The 17,858-nt window shown below is 36.2% G+C and overlaps 1 protein-coding gene across 6 annotated transcripts in view; it reads left to right on the top strand.

Moving 5' to 3' along the window:
* GABRG2 (gamma-aminobutyric acid type A receptor gamma2 subunit) overlaps positions 1-17,858 on the top strand; it is an 85,987-nt gene that overhangs the window by 58,259 nt on the left and 9,870 nt on the right. For all 6 annotated transcript variants that reach the window (XM_003268620.3, XM_030825514.1, XM_030825526.1 and 3 more), the window contains one exon: positions 14,388-14,540. In XM_003268620.3, the coding sequence (XP_003268668.1) occupies positions 14,388-14,540 (153 nt within the window). The remainder of the gene's footprint in view (positions 1-14,387; positions 14,541-17,858) is intronic.

The following is a 17,858-nucleotide window of genomic DNA, read 5'->3' as shown; positions in this document are numbered from 1 at the left end:
TCATTAGACAGGTAGTATATTAAGCTTTCTATCAGATCAATCAAAGGGAGGGAATGCAACACAAAAAATTTGAGCATAGACATGAAGAAACTCATGATCCAAGGATTTCAGCAACTTAAAGTCATACACTTAGTAATAACCAGAGTCAGGGTGTGAATCCAGATTTGTTCTGAAGGCCACATGGACGTAGTGAGAGCACAGAGTGCTGCTCAAGGTAAATGGTCTGGCAGGTGCCCTGTGTGAAGTTATGCAGGAGGTGGAAAGCAGACCTTTGGTCACATGGGACAGAGAGTATCAAGAGACCATTTCCCAGAGAAATGGGAAGTATGTGTGATATATAAATTCAGTATTTATCATGCTTTTACTTCAAATTATTCAGAAGAAGGGAAACTCCTCTTTTCTTTTACCTGCTGGCCCAATTTCCTGAATATCCTCCCTTTCCTGGAGATCACAGAAGGTGGCTACACGCCAAGCCAAACATCTTTGCTGCTTAAGTTTTCCCCAGTTCTCTTTTCTGGCTGAGATACAGTGAGGAGGTGTATTGATTTCAGCTCAGATTCTCATCTGGGTCATTCAACCCGCATTCAGCAAGTGGCATTCTTTCACTGCTGGAGGCAAAAAGACACTGTCAGTCTCTCCCTGGAGGACAGTTGACTAAGTGTGGTAAGACTGCTGGCATCCCTTCCCTTGTCTGGGTTTGTTTTACATAACAGCATGCCACAGCTCTTCAAGGAACAATGCTGGAAATGCCCCTGGCTTCCCTTCTTCTGACATGTAGGAGGGAAACATGAGCATTTGCAAAGTGCCGTTGCTCCAAACTCAGCTTTCAGCAGGCAGATAATAAATATTCCTCTGTGCTGAGCTCCTTCCTCTCCTCTCCTCTCCTTCTTCTATCATATGGTTATCTATGATATTGAAGCTCTGATACTGTACTTCGACTTTTTGAGGAGGCAGGATGAAAAGCAAGGGGCTTCAGTTTCATCATTTCTAAGATGGAAGAATTGAAGAAGTTGGTATCTAAATGTGCATAATTCTGTGGTCACGGTTATCCTGTTATTATTTCAGTAGCATGGACCCAAATCTCTGTGCATGTCTTTTAATGGAATGCCATTGGGAGAAATTTTTAAATTAAGAATCAAGCAACTAAAATTCTACACCCAGATCTGGTACTAATTATGTGACCCTGGGTATATAATTTCAACTCTCTGAGTCACAGTTACAGCTGGATTAGGTGATCCTTGATATTCTTTCTAACTGCAAATAGTCTATTATATACTATCTTTTTTCTAGTTGGCATATCTTTTATTTACTTTAAAGTGATAATATTTTAAAGAAATAATTTTAGAACTAAAAACACAGGAAGCTTTTTCAAATTTTATTAGTTGTTGATCAGCATATTTTCTTAACAAGATCAATAGCCAAACTGGCATAGGAAAGGAAGAAAGTTTGTGAGCAATGTTTATGTCACCAGAATTTTCTTTGCCTTTCTACAGAAGATAAGCTACATGAAATCTTGGTGAATTTGACATTGGGTAAGGTTACAGATTTTCCACAAAAGTTGATACACGGCAAACAAGAAAAGGAAGAGTTTGTTTTTCTCCTTGTTCAGAACGCAAGTCTTAAAACATCACTAAGGGTATCTTTCCTGACATGAAAAAGATTAAAAAGCAAACCCAAACAAAGAACTGTGATATACAACTAGATTCTCAAGATTATAAGACCCTATGAGTTTTGTGAAAACATTTAAAAAGTGAAAAAAAAATGGTATAACATTCAATAACATTTGTTAAGCACCCGGTCTGAGTCCTTGTGCTAAAACACCATAGGAATCATTTATTTAATCCATTCAACAAATCTATGAGATACAGATGATAATTTTTTCCATTTTCATCTGGGAAAAAAACAGACTGGACAAGTAAAGTAACATTTCTTGCCCAACATTATAAAGCAAATAAAGGTCAAACTAAGAAATAACAGTTTTTTTTTAAATTTTCCATCAAATATTGTATTCCTTAAATTTCAAAAATAAATTTTAGAGCTTCCATTGTTAAATTTACATATGTAAATTTAAATAACAACACTGTGAATTTTTAAATATTAAAATTATATTTAACATTTACATAGGGTTTCATTGATCTATTATTTAATTGAATTTGTTATAATTTACAGGGAAGAGAAATAGAATTAGAGAAGAGATCGGATTCACCCAAGATCACACAAAGTCACATGTAGGCAGGAATTGGAAGCTAGGTCTGCTGACTTTGAATCTGGTACTTTGCCCACCAACACAGAAAGTTTCCTTTTTCGGAGAAGTTGAGCTTTTTCGAACCAATTCTATATAGTATGGTAAAATGTACAGAGGTTTTAAAATATATATTGGCAATGATTTTTAACAGATATCTTAAAAATATCCTTGAATTTCACAAAATGAAAAACTTCCTGGGTGAAAGAATTCCATGGGGGCAGGCGTGTGATAGTTTAAAATCGAGTGCTTGGGAATAAAGAGCAAGTAAGGTCAAGTTTTTAAACCTATAATTTTGCAGAATATTCCCAGGAGTGATTTGACATCTTGGGGAACATTTTGTGATTTGACCTTTTGCAACCACTGCCTGCAGTTGCCTGAAATTGAACAATTTTTTTTTTTTCTAGCTGCTTTCAAAGCCATTTTAGAAAGCTTGGTATTCTGATAACATCGGGTTTCTCTACCTCTGTGGAGCCTTTTCTTTAAGAAAATATCAGTGCCTGGGTTAGATTAATCAGGTCCGGCTTCAAATGCAAAGTTACCCAGGCTCATCAAAAGGGTGAAAATGACAAGAAAAATAAAGCGTTTCTACTAATACGCTTATTTCCCCAAAATAGGTTTCTGGATTTGGGGTTATATTTATTAATAACATTTCTCTGTTTATCTCTTGATTTTGACCCATTTGTAAGATAGAGTTGTAAATCGAAGAGATAGTATTCAAATATTATCTTGATTGCAGGTAGCCTTGGTTTGTAGGATTCGTTTTTATTTCCAGCTGGGATTCTTACTTTTTCTCCTCCAAGGCTAATATTTGGTATTAACCAACTCAAGAGAGATGTGGGTGTGGGAGAGCATACACTTACTTGGAATAGCTGGCTGACACCCACTGAGTCCCCATAGAAGGCATGGAGAGAGATCATGAGGTCATCATCTAAACAGTAATCCATGCCTTGATTCAAGAGAGCTTATCAAATGAAGGACAAAAGCAAGGAATTATGAGATCCATTCAGTAAGAAAACACCTATGTGATGAAGTGTCTTAATTTCACCAATTAGATAACCAAAATGAGTAAAGTGTGAGGAGAAACAGTGGAATCTTTTCTTTCCAATACTTCTAAAAGGGCGTATATTTCTGTTCACAGGTCAGGAAAAAATGAGGGAAGACAAAGGACATTATGACTCCTAAAGAGGAGTGTCCCCCACCGCAAGTCCAGCTGAATATGTGTACTATAGACTATAGTAAATGTTTCCTAAAAGCCTAGTTTTGTGATAATGTATCTTTGGAAAATGCTAAGTTAAAGGCAAACATCTTCTAGTGCAGAAGCATATATGTGCTAATGTGCATGGTGAACCTCCAGTGGTATTGCATGCTGTTCCATAAAAATCAAATGTTCCTGATTGAAGAAGTCATTATTTTTAGCATATTATGAAACCAATGTTCAATAAAAAATATTACTTAGAAACATCACTTTAAGAGTATTCCCAACTATTCTCTTCTTCTTTCTCCTCCACTGTATTCTCTTCTTTCTTTTTTGTAATATTTTAAATTCCGGTAGTTCTCAAACTTTGGTAGGAATATTAAACAAGAAATGAAATAAGCTATGAGCTGAAAGAGCAAACATTTGTAAGATTTATAATTATTAAAGAATACAAATTATTTATAAAGACTAAACTTATATAGAATATTTATAAAGACTTTTAACATGCATACTATCAAATCCACAAGATAGCATCCATCTAAATATAATCTGAATCCACATGCCATGATTCAAATGTCCCCCAATGTTCGTACCGCCCTTCCAAACTTTGTAGCTGTTAACTTGTTAGAATTATTGAAAAATAATTGGTAAGCCTTGGATTTAGGGTCGAAAAGTGGTGAGATACTTACTCCAATATTAGTAGCTATAAGGAAGTTACCACAAATTTGAATATAGTGTATACTAGTCAGTGAAATATTTCTAATAGTAAAACTTAGGTTTTGGGTGGCATTCAGAGTTCCTAGTAGAGCCTTTGGCATCTAGGAGAGAATAAAAAATGATGGTAATTACAAAAAGTATTGATTAATTACAACCAGTTATTGCAACAGGTATTGCAAGAACTCTGTCAGGTTGTTATGGAGAATTTTGTCATCTCTATTTTACAAAATAGGAAACTGAGTCACAGATTGGTTAGTTAAAATAACCTCCTAGTATCACAAATTAGTTTTTGACCAATTTGGGACACGAACTTGGTTCTTACTAAAGATACTGTCCTGTTTTTATAAACTGATGGATACCAAGCAATTTTTAAGGAGAACAAGATTCTATCTCCAGAGTAGATGGAAAAAGTTGTTCCCTGTGGATAAGGCATCTGTTTTTCAAGACAGACCTGAGGACCAGGCATTTTTCTGTTGAGAATTCTTTGTTCTTTCCACACATCACAAATAGAATTTCTACTCATTTTCTCTGTGAAATGCAGTCTCATCATTTCTATGTCAGAAGGGCAAAATGTAGCATATCAACCCCAACTCTGTGGCTCTGGGATTACAACTCTGACAAATCAATTATAATCTCTTACTCAAAGGAGCATATCTAGCACTTCCCTAACTATGTATGGTTGAGTAGAAGTAAATGACTGCAAAATTTCTCAGAATTTATCAGGTCTTCACTGACACCTCTGTAGATCCCGTTTTCTCTATTAAAGCTAATTTTCTCATCAAAGTTAATAGATGCAACTAGACTATTGTATCTGCTTCTTATTGGCACCTCTCTTCTGAAGTGCTGAAACTATTTCCATTGAACCATGAGAGCTAAGAATGGAATATGAATTCACATTTTAAAGTTTCTCCTGAGACGGGACTTCTGCAAAAGGTAAATTAGATCTGTTAGTGTCACAATCATACTCTATACAAACATGAACTACATTTAAAAGAATATTTTGTTACCTTCTGACAAAACCTGTTGGTATGTAATTAGTCTGTTCCTCAGAATCTGAGCTGAACAAAAGAGCATAATTTTACTAATGCAAATACGTGAGCTCTAATAATGTATTACTGGCTCTAACAGTGTGTGACTCTAATAGTGTATTACTGGCTTTCATGGATGCATTAATATTAGTAGAAACAAGAATAAGATTGGCTACTTTACCATTACTCCTGAAGGCTGAAGGTAGCCTTTTAACAAAGGAAAAAAGAAATCACTCAACAGGAATATTACCTACCAATGTCACAGAAGTTATTTTGGAAATCGACTGTCCTCAAAAAGCTCTATGTAGCACTTTATCTGTACTCTGTGTTCGAAAGATGACAAAACACTTTCCCTACCATTAGCAAATGTGTTTCTCACAATAGCCTTAGCAATAAGTTTGTTTATTCCTACTTTAGTGGGAGAATTTAAACAACTTACCCGCATTTCTGTACCTTATTATCATGATTGCATGTACTTTAATCCTGGGACTAGATCTACTACTGTGAATTGCCCTGTGTTTATGTAAAACATGTGTTAATATCTAGTTAGATGTTTGCAGGAGTTACAGTTAATTATACTGGGAAATTGCTGTCTCTTTTGATGGATCAAAGTAGCAAATGTATTCATTTGTTGCTGTGGTTTTAGATTTCTGAGCTGGAGTTGTTTTATTTATGTATATCCCAAGGTGAACATATTTGCTGCATTTTTTTGAATTTGATTATGGACTCAGACAAATGAATTGCATTACAAAATTCCACATTGGGCTAGGCATCTGTGGTAGCTTTTTTGGAGGGTGAGAAAGAGAACCTCTTGCATAAAGAGAATTTTCTAGTAAAGGAAGGCAGAAAACTGGGATATTAGCAAAGACCTCGCTCCGTGAACCTAGAGAAAACCACTACATTTGGAGGCTTTGCAAATACTGAGCTTTCTTTCATCTAAAGCTATCTGCCAAGAGAAAATTTCTGCTATTGTTGAGTCAGACGCAGGCTGGTATTCCAGACAATGAGTTTTCAGCTTCCTAAAGCTAATATGTGAATTTTATAATGTTCAAGAGTAAATGAAGGCTGTGTTTGTGATTGAGGGCCCCAGTTATCCAAACCAGCTTTCTATATTAACCACATTCTTGACATTCAACAATTAGTCAGCTTTCCACATTGTTTTTGTTTTTTTTTTTGGATTTATCATCATAGTCCTAACCACTGATTTAGAATGCAGAGGTTATTTTCTACAGAAGGACTATGGGTTTATAAGGCAGGAGTCTTGGGCCTGCCACTAGGTAGCTCTGTCTCTTTGGATAAAGCATCCTTCTTTGATGAATGTCAACTGCTTAATCTTTAAGAGGATAGAATTGGTTGGTATAGATTTATTCTAAGACACTTTCTAACTCTAACTCTCTTTTGAATATTTAGTAAGTTTCTCCTATGTTTGTTATGGTTCAGAACAGTGTTTAATCATATTTCATAGATTACTCTGCTTTGTCATAACTGACATTAACGTACCATCCTATGTGCCAGGAATTGTACCAAGAATGGTATGTGTATTAACTCTTTTTATGTTCACAATATCACTGTGAAGTGGATTCTATTATTATTCTTACTTTCAGATAAAGAAGTTGAGACTCAGAGACATAGGAAAGTTGCCTGAAATCACACAACCAGTTAGTGACAGGATTTGAATTTTGAACCCAGTTAATCTGATACTTGCCCTTGCAGTGGACACTGTTGATGCCCCTGCCACCCAATCACCTTCCTTGGACTCACACACCCATCTCTCAGATGCTTAGGGGTTGGCTGCTGACAGCTCACTACTTTCCACTTTTTCTAGAGAAATACCATTGGCCAAAATAAAGCCATCTCAGCTAAGAGACTAAGACCATCCCTCCTCAGCAGCCTGCAGGGAACAAATTACTGCTCTCCTTCTAGGGAAAATGATTCAAACCAGTTCCCATTCTTCACTATAGTTCTCTACCCCTGCCCTCGGTGGATATTCAGATGGAGTCTTTAAAGGATAAATTTAAACCAGAAAAATTATGTTAATGCACTTTTAAAAATTATATTTCCCTCAATTGCTATTTTGTTCTTCACGAATTTAGTAGATGAAATCAGAATGGCAAAGTTTTTAAACAAAAACACACCTAGTAGACTTGGCAGACTGTGATGCTTGTGTTTTAGCAGCCAAACCCTTTTGTTCTCTTCTTTCACTAATTGGGTCTGGCTGAGAAGCTCAAATCACTAAATAATACTTTACTAAACGTAATGCAGCCACTCTGATAAAGCTGATTTCCCTTCTCTCTTTTTTTTTTCTTGGCAAGCAGTTGGGATTGCTAACAGCTCACTGTGACCTTCTATCCATTGACATTAAGTTCAGCAAAAATTTTTCCAGATGCAATAATTTGTAATGTAAAAGTTTAATATCTTAAAAGCCAATGTTGATCTCCACTTTGGTCTTAAAGACTTTTGGTGCATAGCTCATCCACAATGTCATACTGAGCTAAAGCGTTTATTTATGTAACAAATAATTGTGGAATTCCCTGTATGTCCCAGGCACTGTGCTAGATGCTCAGAATAAAATAGTGAGCAAAATAGCTAGAGCTACATCCCTTATAGAGCTCATAAAATAATTATAATCTAGAGTATAATCCAGTATTCACCATCATATATTTTTATTGTGATCTTACTGAGCTCTTACTATGATGTCTTACTGAGGACATTTGATGTAATAAGAGCTTCTTTCATCATGAGATAAATTAATTGACATTTGAAAAATAAATGGAGTTAAGTGGGTAAAGAAAGATGGGATATTAGAGTTGAGGCCAGAGGTGGGAGCAGGTGAAAGAACCCTGTGGGAAGAGGAAGCAGGGTGAGGAAGGCATGTAAAGAACTACAAGAACCCCAATCAGTGAAGAATCACTCTTTAATATGAGTCCGGGAATATAGTGAGGGAAAAACAAAACAAAACAAAACAACATATGAAGCCCTAGAGAACAAGTTAAAGAATTTTAGTGTGTCCTGGTATCAACGGGCAATTATTGAAGAGTCTGGAGGTATTTGTATGTATAGGCATGATCAGAGGGGTAGAGAACATTTCAGAAGTTGAGAGCAACATATTGCAAACAAGGTCAAAATAATGAGAAGTTTCCCCTTGGAAAAGCAGAAAATAAATCATATGGCTGAGCTCAAAGTGGGGAGATTATAAAGCTGGGATGGTTCAGGATGGATCAAAGCAAACCGGGCCAGAATCACGTGTTAAGCAGTGCGAATTTCATACTGAGATGCTCAAGGGGAATGACCTGAACAAATATGTACTCTAGAAAGAAAAGCTTGGTTTAGCATTGTCCAATTGAACGTTCTGTGATGAAGGAACTGCTCTATAATCTGTACTGTCCAATACACTAGTCACTAGCTACATGCAGCTCTCACGCACTTGAAATGTGGTTTGTGCAACTAAGAAAGTAAATTTAATTTTTTAAAGTATGTTTAATGTGGCTACCATTTTAGATAGCACAGGTGTAGTTGCATTGTGGAATATATGTGTGTGGGGTGGTGGTGGTGGTGGCATAGGTGGTCAGAAAGTTGGAATGAAGAAAAGGAGTAAAGAGATTATTCAGCAATCTAGGAGAGAGATAATGTCAGGAAGAATAAAGACAGAAAAATAATAGAGGTATGAAATAAAAACATTTATTTGTCTAGGGCTCAGAGGACACAAATAAAATAATAAGAGAGAAAAACCTAGGTTAAATTTAGATTACCGACAGCCTTGATGCCAGGTTTAGAAGCCTGGGCTTCCTCTGAAGAGGAGCATGGACCTATTTAAGTTTAGTGAAAATAGGTTTCTTTACTCAGAATTTTCAAAAATGTGCCTGTCAGAAAGTTTAATTGTGGTGTGTAAGATAAATTGGCATGTATCTGTTATATTAGAGCTCTTGTGCCATTATGTAGCAATAATATATTGATATGACTTTCTTGGCCTGAAAACTCCTTGATGGCAAAAAGCTAGAGCTTAGCTATACTATTTTTTCCTGCTCTTGACCTCACAGGACCTGGTTGGCAGGAGATATTGAATGTACTCCAGAAGAGTTAATGAGAGAATAAACAACCCTGAGAATGGTGGGCAGGTGATGAATGCAGAAACTGCTTGGGAGTAGCATTTATAGAAGTTAGCAACTGATTAATTTGGAAATCTTTTATCCGCAACAATGTTCTGGATCCCTTAAGCTCAGAGATTGGGATTCTGCCCAAAGATTGGGTGTTCTACTTAGACTTCTAGGCACATAACAAACCATGAGAAAATTTTGGTGCCAATTGCATGGAAATATTTGAAAACTTTTTGTTTCTGTAGTGTTTATCCAAGAAATTTTAAAATAAAATACGTTTTTGATATACTTTCAGATTATCTTCCTAAAAATTCACATCATTGTGTATCCCCACCAACAGTGTGTACCTCTGATCCCTGTCCACATCTTTTCAGGACCAAACATTAACAAGGAATTTATTTTTTCCTCAATCTGCCAGGCTAAAAATGAAATACTATTATTTGACGCTGGATTTCACTGATCCCTTCTGAAGTTGAGTTTTCAAGTATTTTGTATTTATAAGTTCTTCATTCCCTTTTTTAGCTTAGTTAAAAATTTAGGTTTTTTTTTTCTCAGTGACAAATGGGAATTCTTTATGTATTGGTGATATTATTTTGGAAATATCTCACCACACTCAAATGTGGTGTTTTGCCCTTTAAAACTAGCTATAGCAGTCTTTCTTTTTCTTTTCTTTTCTTTCTTCCTATTTTTTTTTTTTTTGAAACAAAGTCTCACTCTGTCACCCACACTGGAGTGCACGAGTCTGAGGTGCGGTAGAAGGATCTCCACCCACCCAATGCAACCTGCAACGTCCACCTCCCAGGCTCAAGGGATCCTCCCACCTCAGTCCCTGGAGTAGCTAGGACTACAGGTACATGCTACCATGCCCGGCTGATTTTTGGTATTTTTTTTTTTGTAGTGATAGATTTTCACTATGTTGCCCAGGCTGGTGGTGAACTCCTGGACTCAAGCAATCCATGTGCCTTGTGCTCCCCAAGTGGGATTACAAGTGCGAGCCATCACGCCGTCACTGCAGTCTTGATAACACAGAAGTCTTACATTTTACACAGTCAACCCCATAACTTTTTCCTTTATGCCTTTTAAATTTTGTGTTATAATTGACAAAGCTTTTTCTACATTAAGATTATATAGATATTCTATAGTTTTCATTCTGTAGTATTTATATTCACTCATAAATTTGGATCTTTGTTCCGTCTTAAATTTATTTTATGTGTTAGAGTGAGGTACAGATCTAATTTCAGAAAACAATTTTCCCAAATGAAAACTCAATCAACTTTCCTGCATGCCTTTGGTCAAAATCAGCCTCATGAAATTATACCCCCAATTCAAGTGTTTAATGAGGGATGCCAAAGCTAGATCGAATGCATTGTTCCAGAACATCTCTCTGTCTATCTGGGTTGTAGAAAAAGAATAATCTTATGTCCTTTTAACACATTTAATTTAGAATCAGTTATAAGGCCCCCTATGTCTTAAACTCCACATTACCTAATACACTGCTGTATGCATAGCAGTGATTCAAAATATCTGCGGACTTAAAAAAGGAGCTAGAGAAAGGAATGCAAAGAAGAGTACAACACTATTTATGCCTTCAAAGTTAACCTAGTAGAATAAGATACACTTTATTCAACTATGTTTTAGTTGAATAAGAATGATGAGAGATGCATAAAGTGAAGATATATTTGATACTTCATTTTTTCACCATCCTGATAAAGCATTTAGGATATTTACAGATAATATATGCAAACCATTCAGCCCAGTGTCTACACATAGTAGGCTTTCATGACTGGTAACTTGAAAATTATGTTCTATTATTTCAGGGGTTCAAGAGGGAAAGACTTCTTTACCATGGACTCTTCAAGTTTTTAAGATGAGATAGTTTCATGTAGAAAATGAGAACCTAAATGCTCCACTAAATATTAAATTTTAAAACTATCGTATGGTTATTTACCACTACAGCTTAAAACAAAACCTGCCATTGATAGTCTCTTCCTAAAACTAGACATAAGAATCTCACACACACAAAAAAGATAAACATTAATGGATGTTGTTTCAAATTATATGTCTCTGCTCTTCAATCATAGCCTTCATCTATAAACTCTAAATTAAGACCAAAGCAGGAATGAAACTCATACATAAAATACTGTAACTTTAATGTCATATGTTAGGATAAATCAATACGAGGAATAAATCTGAAGTGGCAGAAGTAACCACCTTTGACTTGCTTGGCATTTAAACCTTTTGGGCTTGGGGAATCACTGATGCGGCACTTTAAGGGGATTTGATTTTATAGGCTCTTTAGCCCAAGAGTTTTTAGGAATACAAAAAGCCACCGTGGCCTTGGAGATATGACAGGCATCAGGCTGTCACTGTGAAGCTGCTTTGCTTTTAAATGGCTTGTTCTCAAGTTTGAATCCATAATCCATTGGTAGAAAAGCTGTAGACTTGCTGGCAAAGATGAGAGATGCTCAGAAGCCATTACCTTATAATAGAAATTGATAGATAAGTGGACCATGGAAGTTTAGACTCTGACCTAAAGGGAAGTGGAGAATTGAATTGAGGTAATTATCTTGTTAACTTTGGACAAAATTAAAGTTCACCTTTAAAAGTGCCAGATCATTAATACCAAAGTGCACATCCTCATTCACTTACGTGATAAGGTGAAAAGAAGTTACTAAAATTGTCTAGCTTTATTTAAAACATGATAATTCATAATTTTTTATTTAAACACATTTAAAATATGCAGAAAGCTCAAGGACTGGGAAAACAGGAGAAAAGGTACCCCTGAATATTATTATTTAAATGAAAAACCTTCCTTTATTACTTTGCTTTTCCTATCTGGAATAAGAGAGGATGCATTTGCATTTAGTATTCTGATCAAAGAAATGAGAAAGAAAAAGATAGATGTTAATAGAGGTCATCTCAAATTAAATCTTTTTACTCTTCAATCATAGCTTGTGTCTGTTATATTCTAAATTAGGACAAAAGCAGAGACCAAACTAATTTATGAAATACTATGGCTTTAAATAGCTTATGTTCAATAAATTAACACAGAGAAGCATATGCTATGGGAATTAGCTAAAATCTATCATCATTGATAAAAAATTTCTACCTTCAAGTCTTTAGGCACAGTTGCTAGATAATTGCTACTTATTGATCTCTGGGAGGAAACTGATGTCCCATTGGAAGCCTAATTCCCTGATCAGTGCTAGGTCATGATCACTACCTCGACCAGGTCTGACTTAAACAAATAACTGTATGCCAGTCTACCAAAAGACAGTGTTAAGAGGCATTCAAAACCCCACTTAGGAAATATTGCAAGGTTAGGGGACAATCTACTCCCTCAAAGAGCAGCCAATAAAGGCCTTTCTATTTCAGCAGCTCTGAGGGGTATGGGGTGAAGCTTGAGAGTGGTAAAGAAAAACTAGACTGAGTAGTAATAACTCACCCTGCTAATTCAGTCTTCTCTGCATGAGGCTTCTAGGGCACCTTATTTTCAAATCAGATTAAATCAGCCAAGTAAGTATGGAAACGTAGGCACAAAGCCAACTAATCAAGCTAAAAGATATGATTTGAATTTAATTATCTATGTATTTTACAGCAAAATATAATTTAGCAAAGAAAAAAGAAGCAACATTTGAAAAGCTGTCTCATTTATTCATCTCACATTGTGAGTGCAGATACAATATTTGAAACTGATATTCTCTAAGAATATTTTAAAAAGGTGTAGTAACTGGGAAGTGTTTCTATAATATATTTTCTGATTTTAAAAGTTAAAATGCTTTAAAATTTTACTTGGGATGATTCAAAATGAATGACGTGGAATTTTAAGAGCAACTTATGCATCATGGCTTTAAAAAGAGACTTCAAATTGTGTCACAATAAATTGTTCTCATGCATGGCTACATGGTTATTCCTTTATTCTTTTAGTAGTTTTTCTTAATATATTGTCTGGATTATTTACATAAATTTTGCCTCTTTTTTTTCTTTTCTTTTTTTAGAAGGAGTCTCGCTCTGTTGCCCAGGCTGGAGAGCAGTGGCTCAATCTCGGCTCACTGCAAGCTCCGCCTCCCGGGTTCATGCCATTCTCCTGCCTCAGCCTCCCGAGTAGCTGGGACTACAGGCGCCCACACAACGCCAGGCTAATTTTTTGTAATTTTTAGTAGAGATGGGGTTTCACCATGTTAGCCAGGATGGTCTTGGTCTCCTGACCTCGTGATCCGCCCGCCTCGGCCTCCCAAAGTGCTGGGATTACAGGCTTGAGCCACCGCGCCCAGCCAAATTTTGCTTTTTAATTCAAATGTTCCATCATATATCTTCTTGATTTTTAGAGAATTTTATGTGTACAGTTTATAAAGGCATTAATTCATTTGCACAATTACTTGACAAATGTTACTGAATGCCTGTTTGGAGTCATGCAGAATGCTAAGTACTAGTTTGCAATGGTGGGCTTAAATGGGCACTATTTGTAGACTCATGCAGATAAAGTCCAGTAGGGGGAAAGGTACTGCAAAAATCACCACACAAATGTATAAACACTTAAAATTTAAAGTAACTGCTATAAAGGAAAACCATGTGATGCAATGAACATGTGAAAAAATGTCATCATAGGAATTTAGTTATAAATTCTGAGAAAAATAGTCATTTATTAGTGTCAAGCACCAGGATATTCCTGTATGTTTTTTACAGATAAAGATTTTGTCCTAAGAAATAAGAAGAAATTGTTACAAAACCTAGAATGAACTGCAGACAAGATATGCACAACGTAGAAATACTGTTCCCTACCCCTCACCAAACAAACATTTTTATAATGTTTGTGAAGTAGGAAGAGAGTATGTCAGAAAGCACAGAAAGAAGAAAATATGATCAGTATGCTAAAAATGTTTCCTTCTATCTAGTAGACAAATTGCTTCTAAAAGAATTGGGATTCAGTTTAGGTTTTGTTTCATTTTTATTTTTTAACCCAAGTGGGCAAAAATAGTTTTCAACATACCACTTGTAGAAAACTCTTAATTTAAATGTGTGTGCATGACCATTAAATACATGCTTACTTTTAATGCTTTCCAGTGATTGATAAAGGGTTGTATGGTGTTATCTTTGTTCTGTTCCAGGAGATTATGTGGTCATGTCTGTCTACTTTGATCTGAGCAGAAGAATGGGATACTTTACCATCCAGACCTATATCCCCTGCACACTCATTGTCGTCCTATCCTGGGTGTCTTTCTGGATCAATAAAGATGCTGTTCCAGCCAGAACATCTTTAGGTGAGACACCTTTGTTTATGTTGCAGTTTCTCAAGATAAGTACCAAATACAAGTAATTTTTATTTCCATTTCTATGTTGATCTGCTTTAAATTTAGCCTGCAATTGCATAGAAATACCATTTGTTTCATATTCAAGAGAGTTGGCATTTTTTATTCACAATAGCAAAGACTTAGAACCAACCCAAATGTCCAACAATGATAGACTGGATTAAGAAAATATGGCATATATACACCATGGAATACTATGCAGCCATAAAAAATGATGAGTTCATGTCCTTTGTAGGGACATGGATGAAACTGGAGACCATCATTCTCAGCAAACTATTGCAAGGACAGAAAACCAAACACCGCATGTTCTCACTCATAGGTGGGAATTGAACAATGAGAACACTTAGACACAGGAAGGGGAACATCACACACCGAGGCCTGTTGTGGGGTGCGGGGAAGGGGAAGGAAAAGCATTAGGAGATATACCTAATGTTAAATGATGAGTTAATGGGTGCAGCACACCAACATGGCACATGTATACATATATAACAAACCTGCACATTGTGCACATGTACCCAAAAACTTAAAGTATAATTAAAAAAAAAAGATTTTTTACTTCTTTAGTTGGGTTCTCCTTAGTTACCTTGGTAGGTTTTCTTGAGTAACTTTTCTTAAGAAATTTTAATTAACTATTTTTTAAAAACCGTTTTAATATTAACAGATGTGTTTGTTTAGGTCTCTGGGTAATATGCTGCAGCTGCTTACACCAGCTCATGCAAGTTGATTGTGTTTATCTCTTCCCAACTTGGTATTCAGTGATGTCACATTGTTAATGTGAAGTCAGCCCAGGAGGAAATATTAACAACATGGAAACAAAAGTCAGGGCCTTCTTTTTTCTAGAATTAATTGTTACACATTTACCGGCATGCCATTGGCTGTTGGCTATTCCCCACATGAGTAATTATTGAGATAACATTTGAAGTAATTGGCTCTTTACAGAACAGCCATGGAAAAAATTATTTTTGAGAAAACATATTTACCTGTGAATTTTGTGGGGGAAAAGCGACTCAAGATTATTTGCAATTTGCTCAGTCTAATATATATGGTGATCTTTGTCCTGAATTTTCCCATCTGTTTCTTCACATGGGGAGGAAGACTCACATAGACTGAAACAAAGCCCAACACGTGAAACTTTTTAAAACCTTAACTAAAAAATAAATCTAGTGAGACGTGAACAAAATTCAACACCCTTTCATCAGCTATGTAAAACCTAGAACCACATTCCTTGCTAACTGTCTAAAGAGTCAGTAGGGTGTAATAGCTAGGAAATTGGGTTTTGGAGTCCCACAAATATGGGTTTGACATCACACATTTAGTACAACATTAGAATGTCATTTAATCTCTAATTCAGTTTCCTCATATATAATTTCCTGTACCTAACTTATTGGGTTCTACTAGGGTTAAATAAAGTATTCGATGCAAATTGCACGTGAAAAGTAAAGCCTCAGAAATGTTGGCTACTATAGTCATTTTCTGACAAAATGGTCTGTACTAAGTTATTAAGCTGAGGGCAGAAGTGATTACTGGGGGAAAAAAGACATCATTTGCATATCTGTCCTCTTCCAAACCTAATTTAGTTTCCCATCTGTTTCAAAAGAAAGTTATTTTGATTTTTCCTGTTATATGTGGTACTTTGTGTTACAAGTCCTTCTCAAAAATTAAAATATCTTGTCTAATGCTACATGCTGAAACAAACCCCAAATATGTTGAGCCTATTACTTTAGGACTATTACTTGTCACTATGAACAGATATATACTGCATTACAAGCTTCTATGTCTCTCATCAGAACGTAAGTCTTGTACATCTCTAGTACAGTGCCTGGAACATGGCTGGTACCTCAAATAATTGTTCAATTGATGTATACACTTATGTATGGATGGAGCAAATACACTGACGTATTCCCATCCACCTTCTTCCCAAAAACATTTTAAGGAAGATATTTCCAATCAATCTCTCCTCTTGAAGCCTGGATTCTTGCTGGCCAAAATCTCTCTCATGACTTCTTGGGTAACTCATTTAACCCACTCAGTAAATAAGTATTCGCTGGCAGAGGATCGTGGTGGAAGAAGGGATCAAAGTGAGTGAGTTTTGGAATAAGCGAGAGGCCCTTGAGCAAACAGCAGATAGGTGCTTCTACTTGTTTGTAATTTGTAAGTCAGGAATGCTCAATATGGTCTCTATGTCTTTTCTATTCTTCAAAACACCTGCATGTAGAAGTTGCTGTGATCATCATTATTATCACAATTTTTAGAGCTGAGCTAAGGAAGTAGAGGTGCTGCAAGGTTAGATGACATATACAAAGTCACAGCATAAGGAGGTAGTAGATCTGCACCTCAGCTGATGGGACATAGGTTTGCTGGGTAGGAGGCCTTGTTGAAGGCCAATTGTAGGTACAGTTGAGAAGCGGAGCTGAGCCAGTTTCTCTATTTTAACTTTGCTGTCTCACTTTTCTGGATCAGTGGTCCTTAAATTTAATTGCACATTTAAGTCACTAGAGGACTTTTTGAAGTGCAGATTCCTTAGTTCAACCCCAAGAATGCTTATCTAATGTGTCTAGAACCTGACTTAGGTGTTAGAATTGAAAAACAAACAAAAAATCCACAGGTGATTCAAATGTGCAGTCACCTTTTAGAACCCTGCTCTAGATTTCATTGAGTCCAATTACTATTCTTAATGTTTAAAATCCAGAGTTAAATGAGAGGACCTTAAGCACATGCAGACCTTAAGCTTCTTGCCACAGAACAGTTAGGCCACATTGTTTGATGCGCAAGATAAATTTATCCACGTGACTTAGAAATACTGGCTATTTTCTGAGCACAGAGTCCGAGAGTATGGGCAGCCATCATCTTGGAGCATATAAAAGTGAATGTAGTTTGATGCCCAGGTGGTAGTTGTTGAGGCATATTTCTGGTGTAGTGACAATGAATGAAATGAAAATACCATTTGGTACTTTTCACCTAACTGCTTTGAGGTGAGGTAACATCCCTGAAGAGCTTACTTCATGCCAAGACTGGAGGAACTGGTAAAAGCTATGGATATATTTCATCTACCCAGGTAAGATAAGTCTAACTTATTTACTTATCAAAATGGAAGCTGTCTTATTGTTGGTTGAGGAGCCAATATAAACCATCCCTACTCTGCCTCTCACTATTGATGTCATTGGAGTTTCTTTCCTGTGGCTCCAGGCAGAGCCCTGAAAATATCATGAGGCAGTTCTTCAAGAGTCTATTTCTACATGGCTGTGATGAATGTCTATGTAGCCAAAATGA

The sequence above is a fragment of the Nomascus leucogenys genome, chromosome 2, assembly GCF_006542625.1.
Source record: "Nomascus leucogenys isolate Asia chromosome 2, Asia_NLE_v1, whole genome shotgun sequence".
In the NCBI taxonomy this organism is placed as follows: Eukaryota; Metazoa; Chordata; class Mammalia; order Primates; family Hylobatidae; genus Nomascus; species Nomascus leucogenys.
Note: the sequence above shows the minus strand (reverse complement) of the source record. Positions and strands in the feature narration are given on the sequence as shown.